General features: G+C 39.3%; 1 protein-coding gene across 1 annotated transcript in view; it reads right to left on the bottom strand.

Moving 5' to 3' along the window:
* Positions 1–2,018: 2,018 nt before the first annotated feature.
* Positions 2,019–24,837, bottom strand: part of LOC128528872 (von Willebrand factor A domain-containing protein 7-like) — a 30,125-nt gene continuing 7,306 nt past the window's right edge. The window contains exons 7-15 of the mRNA XM_053502037.1: positions 21,579–21,691; positions 18,446–18,562; positions 18,062–18,280; positions 6,201–6,333; positions 5,929–6,081; positions 5,711–5,803; positions 5,315–5,583; positions 4,832–5,125; positions 2,019–2,754 (exon numbers count right to left, since the gene is read on the bottom strand). Of these exons, the coding sequence (XP_053358012.1) occupies positions 2,266–2,754; positions 4,832–5,125; positions 5,315–5,583; positions 5,711–5,803; positions 5,929–6,081; positions 6,201–6,333; positions 18,062–18,280; positions 18,446–18,562; positions 21,579–21,691 (1,880 nt within the window). The 3' untranslated portion in view covers positions 2,019–2,265. The remainder of the gene's footprint in view (positions 2,755–4,831; positions 5,126–5,314; positions 5,584–5,710; positions 5,804–5,928; positions 6,082–6,200; positions 6,334–18,061; positions 18,281–18,445; positions 18,563–21,578; positions 21,692–24,837) is intronic.

A 24,837-nucleotide genomic window follows, 5' to 3' on the forward strand; every position in this document is an offset into this window, starting at 1 on the left:
AGTTCCTAAGCACCTTGTAGGGCAGTCTGAAGTCTCTCAGGCATCTGAGGTGGTAGAGACGCTGCCGGGCCTTTTTCACCACGGTGTTGATGTGACAAGCCCATGACAGTTCCTGCGTGATGTGAACACCGAGGTATTTGAAGCTGTCCACTTGAGGTATTTGAAGCTGTCCACTCTCTCCACTGGACTCTCGTTGATGATGGGGGTCTGGTATTATAAGAACTATAGAGTTTTTAAAAAATGGACCACATTGTACTTTATTTGTAATAGAGTTTTTTTGTCTTATTAGTCAAGGATATTTCACTAAGTGGTGAGACCAGCAATGCTCTACGGCTTAGAGACAGTGGCGCTGAAGAAAAGACAGGAGGCAGAGTTGGAGGTAGCAGAGCTGAAGATGTTGAGGTTCTCTTTGGGAGTGACAAGGATGAATAGGATCAAGAATGAGTTTATCAGAGGGACAACCCACGTTAGATGTTTTGGAGATAAAGTCAGAGAGGCCAGATTGAGGTGGTTTGGACATGTTCATAGGAGAGATTGTGAGTATATCGGTAGAAGGATGCTGAGGTTGGAACTGCCAGGCAGGAGGTCTAGAGGAAGACCAAAGAGGAGACTTATGGATGCAGTGAGAGAGGACATGAAGTTAATTGGTGTGAGAGAAGAGGATGCAGAGGATAGGGTTAGATGGAGGCGAATGATTCGCTGTGGCGACCCCTGAAAGGGAACAGCCGAAAGACAAAGAGGAAGTCAAGGATATTTCACGGGAGTGTTTAAGTTTGTGAGACAGAATTTTCAAATATTTCATTTTGTTTTTCATTTTAGTATTTTACTTTAATGCTATAAAACTCAACTTTTGTATTGTATTTTGCATCATACTTGTACTATACTGTGTCACAGTTCTTCAGGCTATTTTACAAATATTATAATCGTGAGTTTGTGTTAACACTTTATTAAATGTGTGTTTATAAAAATGTATGAAAAATTTGTGAAATAACAGGGTTTTTTTTGTGTTGCTTTATTTAAAAGTGTTTGATCTTAAATTTAGAAAAAAAAGTAAAATAAGTGTTTGCCTGCTAAATGTCCAATACTGTTGCTTTATTGAAGGTGTTTAATTGTAATCATTTTGGAAATTTTTATTTTTATTTTGCTGCTACACATCTAGTGCTGTTTTAATGAAGGTGTTAAATTGTATAAATTTGGGAGAAATCTGTGAAATAATTGTTTCACTGCTAAACTTAGTGCTGGTGCTTTATTGAAGGTCTTCAATCATATAAATTAAGCAAAAATCCATGAATTAACGGCGTTTTACCGCTAAAATTCTAGTGCTGTTTGTTCATTAAAGGTGTTTAATCGTATAAATTTAGGAAAAATTTGTAAAATAACGATGTTTCTCTGTAAAAGATATATAATAATAATTTCTGTAAATGTAAGGTTTTGTACATAATATGAACTAGAGTATGTTACCTTAATTTTATGGTATTTGTTTGGCAGCCATTACTGCCAGTCATTTGACTGTTTTTTTTTTTTATCATTTCTTTTTTTACAGTGCAGATTGTGACAGGATGGAGGGGCTGGCTCGAACTCAGCAGATCCCCTTTTACAATTACACCACTTTGGGAATTGCATCCAAGGAACTCAAGTCCTCAATTCTAAATTCTTTAATAATTCTTTGATAAATTCTTAATTAGTATTAATCTTTTATCTATAAATGTGCATGCAGTATATCAGATGTTTCAATTATATTGCCCCAAAATGATTTTATTGTCTGTGTTCTCAATTTGTGGTCTGTATTGTACTCATCGCACAAATGAGTTCATGGTTATTTTTCATAGATAGATAGATAGATAGATAGATGGTTAAATAAATAGATAGATATATGGTTAGATAGATATATAGATAGATAGATACTTTATTGATCCCGAAGGAAATTCCAGTTAATATTGTTAAATTTACAAACAGTTTATATTTTATAGGAAATCAAAAGGAGAAACTAAATTAAAGTAATTAACATGTAGAAAAAACAAAAATAAAATGAATATATGAGGCTATACATTTCAAATTAACGAGATATGTCATCATTATTATCATCATCATCAGTAAATTATTTTGTGCTTTTAGTATTAGCATCTAATGCTGTGTCATTAAAAAGTAAGTAAGCAGGTACATTTTGGGGAAATAAGTAAGGGTAACAAGACACAGTAAAACTTAACAGGCATTGTGTAGGCCTAACTATGTCAATCTGATTTAAATTAAGATATAATTTTTCTCCTACAGCTGCATGAATTGACAAAGCGAGAAACATACATTTAGCCAAAGAAAGAGTGGCAAACACAAGCAAAATTTTATGTCTATAATGCTGGCTTTGCTAGTGGTGGGACGAGATGTGGACGTTGTAATATTGACAGTTGAGGTGTTGATTGCCATTACATGGGGTGCAGCGCTGGTGATCGGGGCTGTAGCTCTTACAGTTTTGTAGCAGGTGGCAACATTTCCCACTTCATCCACAGCAACCAGTTCCAGGTCTGAGGAACAGCAAGAGGAGTTGTACACAACCATAGTGACATTCATGCCTTTGTCATCGAGCACAGTGGTGGTGGTGAGGTTGCCGTTTCCTTGGAGGATTCTTACATTTTGGATGCCTGATCCATTTCCATCAGTTACATTGGTAGTAAGATACCATGAGGAGAGGCTGCAGTTAGCTGAACAGTTAGCATTTACACTAACTGCCTCACACACTGGAGAAGTTAAATCTGTTACCTTGAAGAAAAAAATAAAAGATACTCAGAACAATCAGAACTCTGATTGCGACACAGCCTATATTTTACAATGTTTAACCAATATTTCTATTTTATTTTTTGTAAAATACTGTGGCGTAGGCGGGGCGGCGGCTGATGACCATCATGCCTTGGGAGGGAGGGGGGGGGGGGTTTCTATGTGTTCACACTGTTGGGGAAGGTTGTTTGGGTTAGTGGCTTCGGCCATGTTGTGTGTGTTAAGTGTGTGACCTGTTAAATGTGCTCATTTCATGCTAAGGCTGAATGGTGTGGTTCTTGAGTGAATGTGTTTCCCATGCTGTACTGTGACTGTGTGATGAATAAACTCCCCCCTGCCATTTGCACTGAGCAGCAATTAAGCTGACTCGTCTCTCCAAGATCGTAACTTTTTTATACCGTAAAGGGTTAAGGATCAGGGATTGACCCCTAGAGGGCGCCTTGCACCCAGAGACTTAGCTTTGGCTGGGACATCAATTGATAAAGTCATAAAATTTCAGCCGATTGATTACTGCACTCATCTAAGCTGAGTTGACTGTTTAGTTTAGTTATAAATTATCGTGTCGTGAGTTTAGTGTTCTTGCATTCTCTTACGTGTTGGGGTTCAGCAGGTAAGGCATATTTGCAGATGTCAAGACTTATAGATTTTAATAAAGAAAAGCAAACATAAACTAAACACAAAGCTATGGCAAAAACAAAACAGTCCAAGAACAGCATATCACAACAGAAGAAAATGTGCTTTGGATTGATTACATGATAGCCTTTACTTGTCACATATATATTTGGCACAGATATTTACAAAACAAGACAGGAAACACAAACAACACAGCAAAAGACCTATAATGCTAAAGAAAATATACATAAGGAATAACATTCGGAGCACCTAAAAAAGTGCTTGGGCTTTATATCTGTCGATACATGCGCGGCAAGATTCAAACCACTTCCTGAACCGCCAATCGCAGCAAGGCTTCAAATGTCATTCATGACGTCAGTCGCCGTAATCAATACAAGCCTCGAATCTCACTTTACTAAATAGTTCCTTGATTTCTCAACACATGCCTCGAAGCATCGGCACGGTACGTCCCAACATTATTGGTAGCTCAGAACGTAGTACCAATGGACTAAAGAAATCATTTTATTTCATACACATATTTCAAATGTTTGGGACACACCTACTCACGAAAGTTTTTTAGTTTTGTTGACTATTTTCAACTTTACAGACCTTGCAGTGCTCCCTCGCTTTAATGACTTTTCCCCATTTTGTGCCCTAGCCCATTTCATTTTGTGTGATTGGACTAGGTTTAAGGTCCTCATATGAAGTTTACCACAGTCATGTGTTTTTGTTTCATCTGTTCCTTGTCACTTTAATGATAAGACTATTTTCAGTTTACCTTATGTCTGTTTAATCTCTTGTAAATGTTGTGGTTCCCTGTGTGTTTAGCTGTTTTTTCCTGTCATCGTAAATTTGCATTTAGATCATAGTCTAGCTACAGCTCTCTTATAATTGTACAATGGGTATTTAAATCAAACTCGGACTTGTGATAAGAGAACTTAACGATGAAACTTTCGACCCTGATGGTACTGTATCCAAGCACTAATGGAACGCTGGAATAAGTGCATTGGTGTAATAGGGGATTATATAGAGAAATAGAGTTTTTCTTCTGATAACTGTTCTGTTATATTCTGCACAATCAAATCACATCCTCCTTTTGTTTGTTCTTCAGTATGATAAAAATTCACAATATTAAGTCTTAATAAAAGTCTTCCATTGCATCCTCAATTTATGACAGCTCTGACTTTTGTAGATGAATTTTCATGTATTGAAACTTGCATTGTAAGTTATGTGTAATTTTGTCAATGAAAATGAAAGTGTAAAAGTATGTCATTGGCAGGAGGAAACATCTGAAAGATGTTTCCAGAATGATCAGTGTATGAGTGGTGTTAAAGTTAAATATTTAAAATTAACTTTAAAATCTGTCCACCAATTCAACAACTGAATTTACTGTCCTGAGACAATACATTTCACAGCTGTTGGGAATTTTTAATGTAATGTAAGTTATTACCGGAGCAATAACAGCGAGACGCAGCACTGCATAGTTGGAGTCGCTTCCATCAGGAGCTTCAGCTTGAATTGTCACAGTTACATCAGTTCCAGAGGAAGTACTTGCAGGAACAGTCAGAGCTACTGTACCATTCGCACTGCCTCCACTCTCGAGAGTTAGGGATGCATTAAAGAGAGTGTTAAAACTGCGATCATTGCTGACAATGATATTAAAGCTTCCTCCAGAGCCTGTGGTTGCCACTGTGAAAGGCAGAGTGAATTGTTTTCCTGGTTCCACTGTTTCAACAGGTTGAGTCTGAGAGTAAGTAGAAAAAAATAATAATATTATAAAAGGTTTTGGCAAACTTTAACAGCATGTGAGCAATAAATATTGGAAACCAAAATAAATTCTTAATAAATAGGATTCATTAAACTTTGGAATCAACAAATTTCCTCCTAGTTGTGTAAATTAAGTTTGTTTAAAAAGTTTTCATTTTAAACTTACAATAACGGTCACAGTTGATGTTTGGAATTGAGTTGGTGTTTGTCTTTGAAAGGTGTTATCCAAAGATTTAGAGGTACCGATTTCTCCATCTACACGAACTGTAAAGTCTCCTCCTGGGGTTTTGTTGAAAGTCACCAAGTATTGACCACTATTAACTTCTTCTAGCGTCCCATTAAAAGAGTTTGAACTTGAGGCTTCAACCAGATATACTGCTGTAGGTGTTGCACTGTCCCCACCAATCATGGAGACCAACAGGATAAGGGTATTGTCTGCAATGAGGGAAAAATAAAAACATAATAAAAAATTTAGCGCAACCGATTTCATCATCTTATTTTTATTTTTTATATATATTATTATCATAATTATTATTATTATTATTGAGAGTTGTTCACTTACTCGCTGCAGGCCTGCTGTTTAATACAGCATAGCTTGGATGAGCCCCTTGGGAAAGTTCTACAAATTCAAAAATGAAGTCAATCTTGCTTTCACCTGGAAAGGAAAAAAGTATATTATGGGCACAGTTTCATAGCCATAGACTAGACATAGACTATGTATTATTCCTTTAATTTATTCATAGCTAAGCAGGAAAAGGTGCAAAGATAACCCATTTTTACCAACAACTCTGATGGTATAGGGCTGTGTTGAGTCAATACTGAAGAGCCACAGTCCAGTCTTAACTGAGATATTTGGTTGTGCTGTATAGAAGTTACCAACGTTATTTATTAGGCCTAATGCTCCGTTTAGTTCAGCACTGCCTTGTGAAATTCCTGTGTTAAATAATAGGATTGTTAGAAAAGTGTAACATTCTTCATACTATCGATTTTGTGCTTAGCACTGTTGTATTTCTGTTAAATGGGATTTTAGGTTTATATATAAATCTACACACCTGAGGGACTGGTGATCAAGAATTTGGGAGAGTTGCCTGTGATGTAAATTGTCAGGTTTTGCACAGAAGAATCCACAAATACTGAAAAGTTTTCAGCTTTGGCTGGGTTTCTTATGGCCTGAAAAAGAGTAACCTGAAGAAATAAAAAAGTGTGTGTTACACATACAACTAAGTAACTTAAGGAACAAATAACATTGCATATCTCATCCAGGACTTGTCAAATGCCAAAAATTGGATGTTAGATTTTTTTTTTTTTTGACCAGTCTAATTCATAGAGAGCTATGCAGTTGCATATGTTGTTTCATCAAAACAACAATGTGTAGCATATGTGTAAACCCTTACACCACTGGTCACTTGTTTACAATAGATTTGAATCTACAGTTGTGGCCAAAAGTTTTGAGAAGGACACAAATATTAGTTTTCACAAAGTTTGCTGCTAAACTGCTTTCTGTGATGTACTGAAATATAATTACATGCACTTTATACATTTCAAAAGCTTTTATCGACAATTACATGACATTTATGCAAAGAGTCAGTATTTGCAGTGTTGGCCCTTCTTTTTCAGGACCTCTGCAATTCGACTGGGCATGCTCTCAATCAACTTCTGGGCCAAATCCTGACTGATAGCAACCCATTCTTTCATAATCACTTCTTGGAGTTTGTCAGAATTAGTGGGTTTTTGTTTGTCCACCCGCGTCTTGAGGATTGACCACAAGTTCTCGATGGGATTAAGATCTGGGGTGTTTCCAGGCCATGGACCCAAAATTTAAACGTTTTGGTCCCCGAGCCACTTAGTTATCACTTTTGCCTTATGGCACGGTGCTCCATCATGCTGGAAAATGCATTGTTTCCTTACTGTTGTTGGATTGTTGGAAGAAGTTGCTGTTGGAGGGTATTTTGGTACCATTCTTTATTCATGGCTGTGTTTTTGGGCAAAATTGTGAGTGAGCCCAGTCCCTTGGATGAAAAGCAACCCCACACATGAATGGTCTCAGGATGCTTTACTGTTGATAGTAGCGCTCACCTTTTCTTCTCCGGACAAGGCTTTTTCCAGATGCCTCAAACAATTGGAAAGAGGCTTCATCGGAGAATATGACTTTTCCCCTGTCCTCAGCAGTCCATTCACCATACTTTTTGCAGAAGATCAATCTGTCCCTGATGGTTTTTTTTGGAGAGAAGTGGCTTATTTGCTGCCCTTCTTGACACCAGGCCATCTTCCAAAAGTCTTCGCCTCACTTTGCGTGCAGATGCGCTCACACCTGCCTGCTGCCATTCCTGAGCAGGCTCTGCACTAGTGGCACTCCGATCCCTCAGCTGAATTCTCTTTAGGAGACGATCGTACACTTACATTTTTACATTTTAGGCATTTGGCAGACGCTCTTATCCAGAGCAACTTACATTTTTATCTCTTTATACATCTGAGCAGTTGAGAGTTAAGGGCCTTGCTCAAGGGCCCAACAGTGGCAACTTGGTGGTTGTGGGGTTTGAACCTGGGATCTTCCAAACCGTAGTCCAATGACTTAACCACTAAGCTACCCCAGGCCTATGGGATCTTGGCGCTTGCTGGACTTTATTGGACTTCTTAACAAGAATTGAAACTCTTTCCTTGAAGTTCTTAATGATCCTATGAATTGTTGATTTAGGTGCAATCTTAGTAGCCACAATATCCTTGCCTGTGAAGTCATTTTTATGCAACGCAATGATGGCTGCACGCGTTTCTTTGCAGGTCACCATGGTTAACAATGGAAGAACAATGATTTTAAGCATCACCCTCCTTTTATCATGTCAAGTCTGCCATTCTAACCCAATCAGCCTGATATAATGATCTAAGCCTTGTGCTTGTCAACATTCTTACCTGAGTTAACAAGACGATTACTGAAATGATCTCAGCAGGTCCTTTAATGACAGCAATGAAATGCAGTGGAAAGGTTTTTTTGGGATTATGTTAATTTTCATGGCAAAGAAGGACTATGCAATTCATCTGATCACTCTTCATAACATTCTGGAGTATATGCAAATTGCTATTATAAAAACTTAAGCAGCAACTTTTCCAATTTCCAATATTAATGTAATTCTCAAAACTTTTCGCCACCACTGAATGTTCAAGAGCATTTATCTACAATTTGCACCATTATCAGAAGCTTATGTCTTGGGGATTGTCTTGTTTTGCATGCTCATGTATTATTGCTCCTAAAAACAGCCTAGCTTATTTGTTTATTAATTTATTTAAAATGGTTAAGACTTATTTTATTTCTTTATTTCTCATTCTACAGCTTGTTGATTTATTTTTATTTGTATACTATAGCTTAGTTACTTCTGCTCTTATGGTTTGCTTATTTTTGTCATGTTTACAATAGCATAGTTTAATTTTGTTTTGTTCAATGTTACTGGTTTCTCTTAATTTTTTTATAATGCACTTTGTGGGTTTATTTTCAGGCTTGTGATAACTTGCATTATTGTTCTCTAATTATTTTAGCACGGCTTATTTGTTTTTTTCAGTGTTTTTTGGCATTAAAATGATAACTTCTTCATTCAATTTTGCTCTGTCTTTTAGTTTGTTAGTGTTTATCCTGTTTGATTTATTTTGTGTAGTATGGGTGTGGTGCTGGTTAGTTGACCCTGTGTACCTTTTTTTGCAAAACTGGACAAAAAAAAGTTTAAATTTCTTTTTTGCCAGTAAGTGTTGCAGTGGACTACTTGTTCTGAGTCTCCACAAACTGCAGAACAAGTATTCCTTACTAATACTAATTACATAGTATAGTAATTAATTTTTTTTATTATTATAATTTAATTATTAAAAATTAATTATAAAAAATTAATTAAAAATATAGTTATTTGTGTGAGCATATTGTTTTAAGACAGGAAGTCATCTGATATGTTGAAAAGGCAAAACAGGAGTGGTAGATTAGGGGATTTAATAGTTTCACAGAGTGATAGCAGTGTACTTTATTGGTGGACATTAGGGCACACGCCTTCTTTTTCCTGGTTAAAAAACTCTTTAGTTGTAGCTATGATGGATAGGGAATTGAGGCAGCTTGTTTGCCAGCTCCAAGCAGATAAAGATCGCTTGCTGCAAGGACGAGCATTAGCACAAACACCATCTGCAGGTGATGAGGGACCTTCTGGTAACCACAGAGATCCTAAAGAAGGACTTCAGGAGCCTGGTCGAGAAGGTCCGCAGCACATCGCCCACAACAAAGATCGTCGTATCTGGACCACTTCCGACATTTCAGAGAGGAATCGAGAGGTTCAGTAGATTATTTGCCTTTAATGAATGGTTACAATCTTGGTGTCAACAACAGAGATTACCCTTTGTTGATAACTGGAATGTTTTCTGGGAGCATCCTAGGCTCTACCACACAGATGGCCTGCACCCTAGCAGAGCTGGAGCAGCGGTCCTCTCTGACAACATCTCCAGGACACTACGAACCATCTGACTGGCGGTAAGTCATACCTTAGATCCTTTAGATATTAGCCACAATACAACTCACCATACTAATAGACGCACACATATAGCTTGTCCTATAGAAACTGTGTCTGTTCCCCGAATAGTGAGAAAAAAGAATAAATTGGTTAAATCCAGCCGAAACAATCTGATAACCATTAAACCAGAAGAAGGCCAAATAAGTATTAAAAATCTACCTCTAAAGTTTGGACTTCTCAACATTAGATCCCTTGCGCCTAAAGCACTTATTGTTAATGAAATGATCTCGGATTATTGCCTTGACACACTCTGCCTCACCGAAACCTGGCTTAAACCAAATGAATATATTGGTCTGAATGAGTCGACTCCGTCAGGATATTTCTATAAGCACGAGCCCCGTCTAACTGGTCGTGGTGGTGGTGTCGCCACTATCTACAATGATGTATTCACTGTTATTCAGAAAATAAGGCCCAGGTTTAACTCATTTGAAGTGCTCATCATTAATGTTGCTCTCAGTAAAATACATAACAAACTCGCGCTATATTTTACTCTGGCCACCGTGTACAGACCCCTGGGGCCATATGTCGATTTTCTTAAAGAATTTGGACATCTGCTATCAGACCTACTGGTTAACTCTGACAAAGTGTTAATAGTAGGAGACTTTAACATTCATGTAGATGATGCTAACGACGCTTTAGCACTCGCATTTATGGATTTACTAAATTCCTTTGGGGTTAAACAAAATATAAATGGAGCAACACACCGCTTTAATCATACGCTAGATTTAATTATACCCTAGGGTATAGATGTCTCTAATATAGAGATCTTACTTTAAAGTGATGATATCACAGATCATCACCTCCTGATATATACTCTACCCGTAGAACAGATTAGCTGTGTCTCCCCACGTTATCAATTTGTTAGAAATATGAATCCGACCACTTAAGACAGATTCACAAGATCTGCCGGATCTGTCCCAAATTCTTATTAGACCCCTAAATGCAGACGATCTAGATGAGGTAACTAGCAGCATGGGCACTATTTTTACCAGTAAATTAGACACTGTTGCTCAGGTCAGATTAAAAAAAGTCAGAGAAAAAACACTTGCACCGTGGTACAATAGTCATACTCACACCCTAAAGAGAGCAACCCGTAACCTTGAGCGAAAATGGAGGAAAACTAAATTAGAAGTTTTTCGAATTGCGCATAAAGACAGTATGTGCAGCTACTGTATAGACACGCCCTAAAAACTGCTAGGACTGAGCATCTTAGCCAACTGATAGCAAGAAACCAAAACAATCCCAGGTTCTTATTTAGTACAGTGGCTCGCCTAACAAAACCTAAGATGCCTGCAAAGAGTATCCCATCACAGTTTAGAAGTGAAGACTTTATGGACTTCTTTAATGAAAAAATCAATAGTATCAGGAAGAAAATAACGGAGGTTCAACCTCTAACAGTATCTCACGATCAAGTTCAGCCTATAGCTTCACATTTAGATTTTCAGTGCTTTACAGGTATAGGACAGGAAGAGCTGTATAAACTTATCACCTCAGCTAAATCAACAACGTGCCTGTTAGACCCAATACAAACCAGATTTTTAAAAGAAGTGATGCTTACAGTTGGAGAGCCACTTCTAAACATTATTAATTCTTAATTATATCTAGGTCACGTCCCTAAAACCTTTGAAGCTGGCAGTTATTAAGCCGCTTCTTAAAAAATCTAATTTGGACGCGAATGAAATAACAAATTACAGACCGATTTCAAACCTTCCGTTCATATCAAAAATATTAGAAAGAGTAGTATCAGCTCAAATATGCACATTCTTGCAGGAAAACAACATCCTAGAAGAATTTCAGTCAGGTTTCAGGCCCCATCATAGTACAGAAACTGCACTAGTTAAGATTGCGAACGACTTGTTTTTAGCTTCAGACCAAGGCTGCATCTAGTAAGATCAAGTAAGACTAGTCATCTTCAATACTAGTCTTACTTGATCTTAGTGCTGCATTCGACACTATAGATCATAATATTCTCATAGATCGCTTACAAAATCATATAGGTATTCAGGGGTAGGCATTAAAATGGTTTAGATCATACCTGTCTGATCGATACCATTTTGTAGATCTAAATGGAGTTCCGTCTGATGTAATGCCAGTGAAATATGGGGTCCCACAAGGGTCAGTTTTAGGACCTCTGCTGTTCTCAATATACATGCTTCCCTTGGGAAACATCTTTAGAAGGCATGGGAATAGTTTCCATTGTTATGCTGATGATACCCAATTATACATCTCAACAAAACCAGATGAAATACCTAAATTATCTAGATTAACCGAGTGTGTCCAGGACATAAAAGATTGGATGACCAATACCTTTCTTTTACTAAATTCAGATAAGACAGAGATATTACTCATCGGCCAAAAAAACAGCACACAACAGCTTTCACAACTCAGCCTGCGTTTAGAAGGATGTACTGTTACTACCAGCTCAACAGTAAAAGACCTGGGCATAATATTAGACAGTAACTTGTCTTTTGAAAATCATATTTCCAATCACAAAAACAGCCTTTTTCCATCTTAGAAATATTGCCGAACTTAGGAGTATCCTATCCGTATCTGATGCAGAAAAGCTAGTTCATGCATTCATGATCTCCATACTGGACTATTGTAATGCATTACTAGGTGGTTGTCCTGCATCCTCAATAAACAAGCTACAGTTAGTACAAAATGCAGCCACCAGGGTTCTCACTAGATCCAGAAAATATGATCATATAACACCTATATTCATATTCATCCCTGCACTGGCTACCTGTTCAATTTAGAATTAATTACAAAATAGTACTACTTACATACAAGGCTTTAAATGGTTTAGCTCCCACATACCTAACCAGTCTTCTGATACGCTATAATCCACCACGTCCCTTAAGATCACAAAACTCCGGACTTCTGGTAATTCCCAGAATTTTAAAATCTACAAAAGGGGGCAGGGCATTTTCATATTTGGCTCCAAAACTTTGGAATAGCCTTCAAGACAGTGTTCGGGGAGCAGACACAGTTTCCCAATTCAAAAGTAGACTCAAAACGCATCTCTTTAATCTGGCATACGCGTAACTCATCCCATAACCTCATACTACAGTACACCTATCCTGAATGGCATCCCGAGGCATCTGGAGATTGTGCCAGCTTTAGTAGACAAAGGCCAACCCTGCAAGGTTTCTAAGCCATCCAGAGAGGGACCAGCTCCAGCTGGATTCTGCTTTATGATGGCTGGAGCTACACATCCTGCTCCTGTGCTTCCAGTGATCCAGACCCCATCTGCCCTCTGCACCTACTGACTCCCTGTGCTGAACTGGACTTCATGTTAATCTACACAACTTCTGTTATATTGAACTTTCACCTGCACAACACACATGATGTTATTTCTATCTGTTATCACCCAGATGAGGATGGGTTCCCTGTTGAGTCTGGTTCCTCTCAAGGTTTCTTCCTATTGCCATCTCAGGGAGTTTTTCCTTGCCACCGTCGCCGTCACCCTTGGCTTGCTCATCAGAGACATTTCATTCATCATTCATTCATCTCATTATTATCTAGACACATTTTTCTCACACATACACACTTCCAAATATTTTCTTTTCTTTTCTTTTCTAAAAAAAACAATTCTTTAATTTTTTGTGAAGCTGCTTTGAGACAATGACCATTGTTAAAAGCGCTATATAAATAAAATTGAATTGAATTGAATTGAACCATGCTTCTACTTCTGAGTGATTGAGGTATCTCCATTGAAAGGGAAAGTGTCCAGTGTTTAGGGGCAAAGGGTGTAGCTGTATTGATAAATAGGTAAATAATTGAATGCTAGAATGAGGGAATTACATTTGGGGCTACTCGATCAAGTGTATTTTATGGTTTAATTTTATAGAGACTAAGTATGTTTTATTCCATGACCAGTTTGTGAAAATGATTAAAATTTCTAACAGAATTTGAAACAGATGGTCTGCCAGAATCCCAGTATGTCCATGATGAAGGAATGAGTTGAAGACATCTGATGACAGTCTAAAGACCAGCCTAGTGATTCGACTAGAATTAATGTTGTCCCCTCTCTTTTTGCAGTGAATAGTGTGAGTGTTTGATTATGTATAGAGTGTGTACGGTGCCTTTTTCAGGTGGTGTGGTGTACTCAGTTGCACAACTTGGCAAAAAAGTTGCTAATTTGGCAAATATTGGTCTGTCTTGAAATGAGTCCCTCAGAGTCACTGCCCAAATCATGATCCACCCTCAGAATCTTCTGTAGCGGTAGCAGATAGCACAGAATAAAAAAAAAATGCTGGACGGTGCGTTATTGTGAGATATCCTGGTCTGTTGTCCTGGTCCATCTAGTTTAACAACTTCTCCTTTTCTTTCTCGCCTCTAAATTGGCAAGTTCCCATATGCAGGCTGAATGCCTTATATAGCTCAACTACTCCCCAGTGAAGCCAGTCCTGGTAGCAATGCACCACTTATCCGGGGTAATGCATTGAATACTGTAATCTCCTGCACTGCTATAGCCTTTTTAACTTTTTTTTTTCTTCCCGAGGGCCCTTGTTTTTGTATAGTTACTAAAGAGTGATTACTACACTTGGACTCAAAATTTTAAAAATGCATTGCGCACATACATGTTTACAATGTTATAGTAAACAGTACACACGCATGAATGTTGACTATATGAGTGATGCACGTGCACTGAGACTTAGCATGGGAAATGTGATTTGTGTGTGTGTGTGTGTGTGTGTGCGCGCACTCAGCAAATAGCACTGACATTAGAAAAACACACCTCACCATTTGTTGCAGCTTTATGCCATGGTGCTTGTGTTTGCGTTTTTGTATGTTGTATTTAAACACCAGGAAACAAGGGAACTTGTGATGTTGTGGTTTTTTGGTCCGGAATATGTGAATTTTTCCCTATAGTTGAAATGTCTCGGGTTACTTTGCTGTAACCCTGTTCCCTGAAAAAGCGGGAACGAGATGCTGCGCGAAAGCGCTATGGGAAACGTGACCGGTTGTAAAGCACGCGTGTGTCAAACACGCCAAATATTTTGGCATGTATAACCTCAGGCAGGTGACGTCAACCGATGAGGTGCACCTGGAGGTTATAAATAGACATGAACCGAAAACACCCTCAGGTCAATTTTGTCTGAAGGATGTCCAGTCACGCATGCAGTGCGGCATTGGAGCGCAGCATCTTGTTCCCGCTTTTTCAGGGAACAGGGTTACAGCAAACTAACCTACAAAACCTAATCACTAGAGGCGAAGTATGCCACGCGCCTCATAGGCTAGAGCACTAGCATCTTTAACCCGACTCGTCTAATGGCAGCTGCCCTTGGGCCGCGGCCCCATGACATATGAAACCCTGCTCTAATTTGCGGCCCTGGTTTAATGCAGAGGTGCGTTGTAAATTTAAGAGCATGAGCTGGACACAGCGAATGAAGAAATTTATGTGCCGCACGAGCAGATGACCTCTCCAGATCCCTTGGGCTGGGCGGCCATCTAAGGCCGCACTCCGGCCCCTAAGGGAAAAACGTCTGCCGTTAGCAACTTGCGACGACAGGACGGACCTAGAGTGGGACCCAGGGTCAAGGACGAGGGTCTGAACCACATAAAAAGGGTACGAAGCTCCTGGCGCGTAACCCTTATTACCTTTGGGGATTGGCCCTTGGATGAAATCCCCAGGCACTTAGCCACCACAGAAGCGGTGAAAGTTACTTCCTGCTTAGCTTGAACTCCTTTAGAGTGTTCAAAATGGACTCGACGCACGCAGGAGACAGCTGTGCCCGCATTGCGGTCGGATCTCACATGACACTCAATGTATGCTTTGTGTAGAAAAGAGAACGCTTTCCGTGGCGTTAAGACACGATCCTAATAAAAACGAGGTGAGCTACGACGACATGTCGATGCCAAGCCGCTAGCTCCATGAAGAGGGTACGAAGCTCTCGGCGCGTAACCCTTGTTGCCTCTCAGTTGCTGGAGGGAGTATTTCAGGGCCCGAAATAAAGTCATCGTTTTGGGGCAATTGATGTGCCACACGAGAAGATGACCTCTCCAGCTCCCTTGGGCTGGGCAGCCATCTAAGGTTGCGCTCCGGCCCCTAAGGGAAAAACGTCTGCCGTTAGCAACTTGCGACGACAGCACGGACCTAGAGTGTGACCAAGTGTCAAGGACAAGGGTCTGAACCACATAGAAAGGGTACGAAGCTCCCGGCGCGTAACCCTTGTTGCCTCTGGGGATTGGCCCTTGGACAAAATCTACCGGCACTAAGCCACCACTGAAGCCACTCTGGGAGCGGTGACGTTACCACCTCGCCCAGCTTATACTCCTTTAGAGTATGCTATAATGAATTCAGCACACGCAGGAGACTGCTGTGCCCGCATTGCGCTCGGATTCCACATGACACTCAACCTCATACCTCGTGTAGGAAGGAGAACGCTTTATGGTGTTAGGGCTCCACCCTAAGAAGTGAGGTGAGCTAGGGCGACGTATTGACGCCGACAGAGGGGTGGTGATGGTGGTGGCTGTTAGGTGTTCGGTGTCCTGAAACACGGCAGGAGGAACCCGAGCACCTAACACTTTGTCTTGAGGATACTGGTTTTCCACAGTGCTTCGTGCTTAAGGAGACATGGCTGGCAGTAGGTTCCCCGCTGCCAGCCTCTCTAAAGGTGCACGAACTTTAACACCTCGGCTAGATGGGTGTGTTGGGTGTTCGGCATCCTGAACATAGAAGGAAGGGACAGAACACCTAATGATTTACTGGAGACCGCTGCTTCTCTCCGAAACACCAGTGGTGGCGGAGATTGAACCACGGCCTCCTAAGGATTCTGGTCCTCTTCATAGCTTCGTACCTAAAGAGACATGGCTGGCAGTAGGTTCCCCGCTGCCGGCCTCTTTAAAAGGTGCAGCTCTCAGTAGGTCAGTCTGGTATGCCTGCAAAGCCCTTGTGTGCAGGGCTGCACCAGGCTGACTCGCTGCCTGAAAAATCTTCTCCCACCAACGATGTTAGTCTACATGCTTGGTGGGGAGTGTGGATTTTTCCCAAGAGGATGAGCTCCCAGGAGAGAGATAGCTCGTAAGCGTCTCTCTGATCTGGGACATCATCATAAAGAACCGCGCTTTCATTCATGACATTGGAACAAATCAAATGTCAATAGCACAAAAACAGGATAAATACGGCTTATTCCATGAAAGAGTTAACTCATGGAGGTCGCCAGGAGGGGAGGGGCCATCATTGAGGCCCCTCCTCCTCCGGCCACCCGAAAGGTACCTGTCGGCTGACCTTAAGCGTTTGGGGGATTAATTTCATTTATTTATTTTTACCGTGAATCGAGATGTACGCGTTAGATCGCGCGTTACCACCTCTAACACCAACTAACACACCGGCTTATCACTAGAGGAGCGCTCTGGAGTGATAGTTTCCATCTCCGCGGAAGCGAGAGAGAAAGTTCTTCCCCCCCTTTACAAGAAGCGCCGAAGTGCGCTAGAGAAGTGGAAGGTAAAAGACTCATGATCCGGCGAGAGAGCGAGAGAAAAGGTAAATACTGTCTCATGCGCCTCCGCCAGATTTGCACGCCAGAAATGCACTGTGGGTCGCTGTTTCACTTTAGGACGGCGAACCCGAGCGCGCGGGACTTTAATAGGGAGAAAATCGCAATACTTACCTGCTCCCTGAAGCCCGAGGATAGCGTGCTCTTCCCCCAAACACTCAAACAGAAAACGCGAAGATCGCCCTCAGCAAGATATTCTTCTACACGGAGGGACGGACTCGTGTCTAACTCTGCCATCTTTCTGGTGAGTAGTAAGACACTTTCTATTTTCGCTTTCTGTTAAAAAATGCTTGCACACACGCACACACACAACATGGATCCTGAAGAGAAAATGATCTGAGGGTGTTTCCGGTTCATGAGGTTATACATGCCAAAATATTTGGCGTGTTTGACACACACGTGCTTCACAACCGGTCACGAGGAATCGTTTCCCATAGCGCTTTTGTGCAGCATTGAGTGTAGCTTTTGAAAGGGAACAATACTTCTGTTTTTCCCTTTATTTAAAATTACAAAATAACATATCAAGGATTGAGTGCTATGGGGTGGCAACCATTAGCTTGTGCTGCCAGTATACCTTTGTATTATTTTTGTTAGGTTTTTGTGCTGATTAGAGTACTTGAGTTTTTTTCTCTTATATAATTGATTTTATCTAAAATATTAATAAATACTGAAATTGTAAGCTGGGAATTCTGCATCTCTGGCCCCACTCTTATCTGCAAGCCCTTCTTTGAAGGTTCAGACTTAATGTAGGTCCTGGGGTGAAAGTCCACAGGTGGGACAGTTGTTGTTAAAATTGCTACTGTACTGTGTCACAAAGCTATGCCACTCCAAGCCATGTTTGCAGTGCAACTGAAATTTTGCTGAGTGAGAAATTACCAGTGTAGATATGGAGGTAGCTGCAATAATGTCAGTAGCTTTGGCCAGGGTGCCTTTGGTGACCTCAATTGCCTGCCCTCCAGAGCCCTGAGCCAGGTTTTGGTAGAGCTGGTTAGATGGATTTAACATCCTTGTGGAGACTTGCTGTTGGCCATCTATGGCCCTGGCACTCCTTCTGCGGCGTCCAAAGCCAAGGGCATTAGTTAGCATAAATGTTACCTTTGAAAGGGAAAGGTAGAATATTTTAATAAGTGTGTTTTATATATTTATTTATTTATTTATGATTGGTATGGCATATGATCAGCATTGGTTAGTTCACATATATTTTTTAAATGCAACATACCAGTATCAGACTCATGTGTAGAACCATTTGCATGCACTTACTTTTGACTTTGTTTTCTCAATCAGTGCTTGGACAGTGCTTTTTAACCATGTGTCTTTTGCTTCAGCATCAGTGAAAACAAAAATCTCAGTCTGGGGTGGAGCTCCAGTGAGGGCAAGCTGAAAAAAAGTTCCTTGTACTTACTTAAGACTGTCTAAATAAAATAAGTATTATATAGTTGACAGCTTATACCAGGAATTGTCACTGATTGAGTGACTAAATGTGTCTAAATTAGTTACTAAGCAAATAGAAGACTTAATGAGTGTAGGCATACAGACTGAATGACTGCTTGATTGAATCTAGCTTTTTAAAACTGTGTGTGGGCATTACATGGTAAGATAAAATAATCAGTACACTATGCACTGTACAGTGCATCTAAAAAATTATATTGTGGAAACTTTCTTTTTTTGGCAATTGAAATCAAAGTGAAGCTCATATATTCTAGATTTATTACATGTAAAGTGTGAAATTTCAAGCCTTTTTTGTTTTAATTTAAATGAGTATGGCTTATAGCTCACAAAAATAAAAAATGCAATATCTCAAAAAAATTTAATATTAAATTGAGTATCCTTGATTTGCAGCGAAAAGGTATTTTTAACCCCATCCTGTTTTTTTTTGATAAAAAAAATATAATTAGAGTTATAATAATAAAATATAAAAATTATAAGAATTGTTTTCACTTAACATGGATTATAGATTTCATTAAATATTTTTTTATTACACAAATATAACCCGAGTAAATACAAAATATATATATTTTTAAATGATGATTTCATTTATTAATGGAAAAAAGCTGTCCCAACCTAACAAATTAACTGTCAGTTATGAAAAGCTGGTCTAAATTTTACTGGCCATACCCAGGCTTGATTACTGCCAGACCTGTCAAATCAAGACAACATTTGGCATTCCATAAAAAGAGCATCATACCAGCAGTCAAACATGGTGGTGGTAGTGTGATGGTCTGTCCTGCTTTGCAGCTTCCGGACCTGGACAACTTAACAACTATAATCGATTTAACCATGAATTCTGTGCTCTATCAGAAAATCTTAAAGTAGAATGTCCGGCCATCAGTTTTTGACCTCTTTTATTAACCCCCTTTATTAAGCCCTGCGATAGGGCTTGTATAAATATTTACATTACATCTCTATTATACATAACAGTAAAAAATGCTTTTTGTATTTACCTGTCTGGATTTTGTGTAATATAAAAATAAAAAAACAACAACAACTTTTTTTACTACACTGTATATATCCTTATCTGATCTTAGGATATATTGTCATATTGATTGTAGGATATCTGACTCTCAGAAATACAGAGGGGGAAGTAAATATTTAATGCCCCACAGATTTTCTAAGTTTGCTCACTTACAAAGAAATGAAGGGTCTATCATTTTTATCGTAGGTTTATGGTAAAGGATTGAGACAGAACATCAACCAAAAATCCAGAAAAAGCACATTACAAATGTTATGAATTAAGTTGCATTTCAATGAGGGGATAAGTATTTGATCCCCAAGCAAAATGTGACTAAGTACTTGGTAGAGAAACCCTTGATGGAAAGCACAGTAGGAAGACGTTTCATGTAGTTGTTTACCAGATCTGCACACATCTTGGGATGCATTTTGATCCACTATTCTTGACAGATTTTTTTCTAAATGTTTAAGGTTTCTTGCCTGCTGCTTGGCAATTCGAAGTTGCAGCTTTCTCTGTGACTTTTCTATTGTATTAAGGCCTGAAGACTGGCTCGACCAATCCATGACCTTAATGTGCTTATTCTTGAGCCACTCCTTAGTTGCCTTGGCAGTATGTTTGGGGTCATTTCCATGCTGGAAGACCCATCCACAACCCATCTTCAGGAGGTTCTCATCCAAAATTTTACAACACATGGCCTCACCCATTGGCCCCTCAGTGCAGCAAAGTCTACCTGTACCTTTAGCAAAGCAACAGCCCGAAAGCATAATGTTTCCACCTCCGTGCTTGATGGTAGGGACTGTGGTGTTCTTAGTGTCATAGTCAGCATTTTTCTTCCTCCAAAAACAGCAAGTCGAGTTGATGACAAAGAGATCAATTTTGGTCTCTTCTGACCACAGCAGTTTATCCCAATCTTTCTCTGTTTATTGGAGACGGGTCTGTACATGTGTCTTTTTGAGAAGGGGAAGCCTTGCTGCACTGAAAGATTTCAATCCATGCAGGCGTATTGTGTTACCAATGGTTTGTTTGGTGACTGTGCTCCCAACTGCCTTAAGATCATTCACAAGCTCCTCCCGTGTCCTGGGCTGGTCCCTCATTTTTCTCATGATAATCCTTACTCCATGAGGTGAAATCTTGCATATAGGGCCAGTAATGATTGTAAATAATCGCTCCAGCAGTTGTCTCCTTCTCACCAAGCTTTTAGCTGATGGTCTTGTAGCCCATTCCAGACTTGTGCAGGTCTAAAATTTTGTTCATGACTTGCTTTGACAGCTCTTTGGTCTTGCCGATGGTGGTGAGGTTTGAATGGAAGATAGAGATTTTGTGGACAGGTAGCTTTTATACACATACAATATTGTTGTTAGGAGCACCTTCTTAAATTAATATGTGTACCAGAAGAGCACATAACCAGTCTGTGAGAGGCAGAATTATTGTTGGTTGGTAGGGGATCAAATACTTATTTCCCTCATTGAAATGCAACTTAATTCATACCATTTGCATCATGTGCTTTTTCTGGATTTTTGGTTGATATTCTGTCTCAATCCTTTACCATAAACCGATGATAAAAATTATAGACCCTTCATTTCTTTGTAAGTGGGCAAACTTAGAAAATCTGTAGGGGATCAAATACTTATTTCCCCGTCTGTACATATGCAAAATTTGACTCTCTTTTTCAATGTGCTGAAACCTGTCACTGTTCTAGTTATTAATATTACATATTACATTACATATTACATATTTTTTTTTCTTTTTCTCAACTTTTAGTTGCTTGACTATCTAACATAACCGAAAAGAAAAGTTAACAATACATGTCTCTATTTTTAGGAATAGTTGTCTTTTGTGACCAATACACAATAAAAAAACAGCAAGAATTAATTACATATTTCAACAACATGAAGTTTTAAAAACATTCAAAAACATATAATTGTTAATTGTAGTTTGACATACCTGGAGTCCTGAGAGACACATTTCAGGAGCATCCCCTCCACCATAGGCTGTAAGTGCATTAATTTGCTGTTTAAATACACTAGTATCAGCTGTTCTTATAAAGGGTCCATAATCTAAAAAAACAAAAACAAAAAGTAAACGATTATGCAAACAATTCTTTCATGCATTCATTGTTTGTCAATCATTCATTGTTAGGATGTTATGCTTTTTCTTAAGCATTTAAGCTGTGCTTATTTTTGCTAATATTTCATACAGTACCTATTAATGATATTGTCTTAATTATAAATAGTTGACATGTTATAATGTCACACAAGCAAACATGTATGTACTTTTCAACATGGTGCCACAGCCTGTTGCAGTAGCTCCTGTCCATGGGGTATTTTTTTTTCTTTTATTTATTTTTAGTATTTATTTATCTATCCTTTTATTTATTTTTGACATTGGCTTTGTTTTGGATTTTTAATAAACAGTATGGATTCTGTGTTTCTTAAATGTTTTTTCTTAGTTCTCTTGGTGTTTTTAACATTCTTTGTGCAAGAAAGATGCACAGTTGAGAGTAATGGTAGTTACACTACTATTGCTTACCTACTCAAACAACTGAAAACTGGTAATCAACTGATAAATATCAAGGAGAACACCTTACATCCACTGCATAACCTACTGGCTTAAACAGCAGAGCACTTTCAGCAAGTGAATGCCTCAGCTTCGCTGTGAAATAGATGAAGACAGGAAATCTTTCCTATCAACTGCACTGGGACTTTACAATAACTCTCCTCTGTGTCAGAAGAGGGAACTCATTCTCTGACATCACTTCATCTAGGGTCACATACATGTTCTGTTGTGTATTTAGTAACCATAATGTTAATCTGTTAACAGCACATTAATGTACCTTTATCTGTGGTCTCTTAGGTTGTCCACCTGATTGCACTGATATTCAATTCAATTTTATTTGTATAGTCCTATAACCAGCTCGACACAATCAAAAGAATTATTTATGTTTGTATGGAATGTGAATGCGTATTAATTAAAAAAATTATGTTGATGTATGATCATGTACTTTCATTCTTCCGTTTTATTAATATGACAACTTGCTGGTGCACCTTATGTACAGTTACTTACAGTATGTTCAAATTTACATACTGTAAGTTTATCTATTGTCATGGCGTGCAACCATTGATATTTTGTTGCTCCTTGCTCACTAGGTAGGCGGCCTCCCCTTTCGCAGGTATGTGAAGGGGCAGGGGCGCTGGAAAGGGGCACGGCTGGTTTAGCTTGAGGTCCTGGAGGTCTATGGAACAGACTCTCGCGGTTGGCGCTTATGCAAAAGAATGTCCCGAAAGCGGGGTGATGTAACGTGCCCAAGGGACTTCAAAGGCATGAAATTGAATGCTGCAGTTTGATATTCATGAGCTCCAGCAGCACTTTCACTTTTGCAAAGAGCCAGCTCTTGAGATCCTGCTGCCAAAAGATGGCTGGGGCTCCTTAGGACATGATAAAACACAATGGACCAACACCAGAAAATGTCATGGCACCCCAAATCATCAACAACTGTGGAAAGTTTACACTGGACTTGCAACTTGGATTCTGTGCCATTCTTTCACCAGACTCTGGGACCTTGATTTCCAAATAAAATGCAAAATGTACTTTTCAACTGAAAAGAGGGCCACTGGGTATTTGATGATTGTTTGTGCCTCCCGCTAGTTTGTATTGCAGGTAGATATTCTGGAAAGAGGAATGTGCTTTTAAGAAATGTCCACAAATGATCAACTTGTTGACATTAAATTTCATTGTATCACTATGATGACAATAAAGTCTCTTTATCTTTATATTGATGCACAGATGGCTAGTATATGTCAGCCATGGCTGTCAAACCTTCTCCGGTGAATAGAAGTGGCAAGTGTCCTGGTCTTTATTATACACAACGCAAAGGAGAGTAGCAGCAGTCTGCAGCAGGCTGGTTACATTTGCATGATACTGTATGGTCATGCTACATGAAGGTCTTAATGATAGACTCATCGCTCAGGAATAGGCTCAGTATTGACTAATTAGACCACATGACCTTTTTCCATTGCTTCAAAGTCCAATCTTTACAGTATGCTCCCTAGGAAACTGAAGTCTTTTCATTTCAAATAGTCTCACTAATAAGTTGTTTTCTGATGGCTACACATCTGTTTAGTCCCAATCCTGTGAGTTCTCATCACATTGTGTGTATGAAAATGCTCTTACTTTCACAATTAAACTTAGCTATCGTTTACATAATTTAAGGGGGTCTGAATACTTTCCGTACCCCCTGTAGTTCTACTCAGCCATCATTAAATCTGTCCTGTGAACTTTAATAACTGACTGGTTTGGCTTAGCTACAAAATCAGACACCAAAAGTCTACAAAGGATGGTTCAGACTGCTGAAATGATTATCCAGAGTGAAGAAAATGGCTCAGAAAATCACATTGGTCCACTCACAGTAACAGGTGCTGTGTGTGGATTTTCAGGAAGGTGTATAGACAGAGGTGATCATGGGGGGGAAGAGTCTTTTAATATAAGGAAAGCTGAACATAAACAGACATCTACATAAGGGAAACTAAGAAACAGCTACACAGGACATAAGAGAAACTAAAGGCTAAGCAAAACAGGATCTAAACTGTACAATAACTAAACTAAGACAGGGAGTTACAACTAAGACAGGGAGTTACAACTAAGACCGGCTAAACAAACTAAACACAACAGGCTGAATATAAACTAAACACAACAGGCTACACATGAACTAAACACAACCGGCTAAACATGAACTAAACACAACAGGCTAAACATGGACTAAACACAGGCTAGGAGATAACATGACAAACTAGAAACAAAACATGACAGTACATAAACAAAACAAAACAAAACTAAACCAAGGACAACACAAACCAGGAGCTAGGGAAGTGGCATGACACCAAGAACATGGAAACATAACACCCACTTAACTTAACTGAAGTTAATACAACAGATGCCAGACGCAGAGCAACTGAACAAAGGGCTATTTTTTTACAAAACTAATCATTCTCTTTTAATTAGCTTCCTCGGTTCAGGTGAGCGTTCCGGTCACCTGACCGAGGTGTACTCTGGGAAATGAAATTCTAAACAACTTAACTCAAAACCGTGACACTCACATCCAAGACATCTTTTCTTTGGACTTTTGCCATCTGGTCGTGTCCAGTTCCCACCCGTCCCTAAGGGGCTCCCACACCAAGGCCACTACTACCACTCAGGGAGGGCCGAA

The sequence above is a fragment of the Clarias gariepinus genome, chromosome 8 (genome assembly GCF_024256425.1).
Source record: "Clarias gariepinus isolate MV-2021 ecotype Netherlands chromosome 8, CGAR_prim_01v2, whole genome shotgun sequence".
Lineage (NCBI taxonomy): Eukaryota > Metazoa > Chordata > Actinopteri > Siluriformes > Clariidae > Clarias > Clarias gariepinus.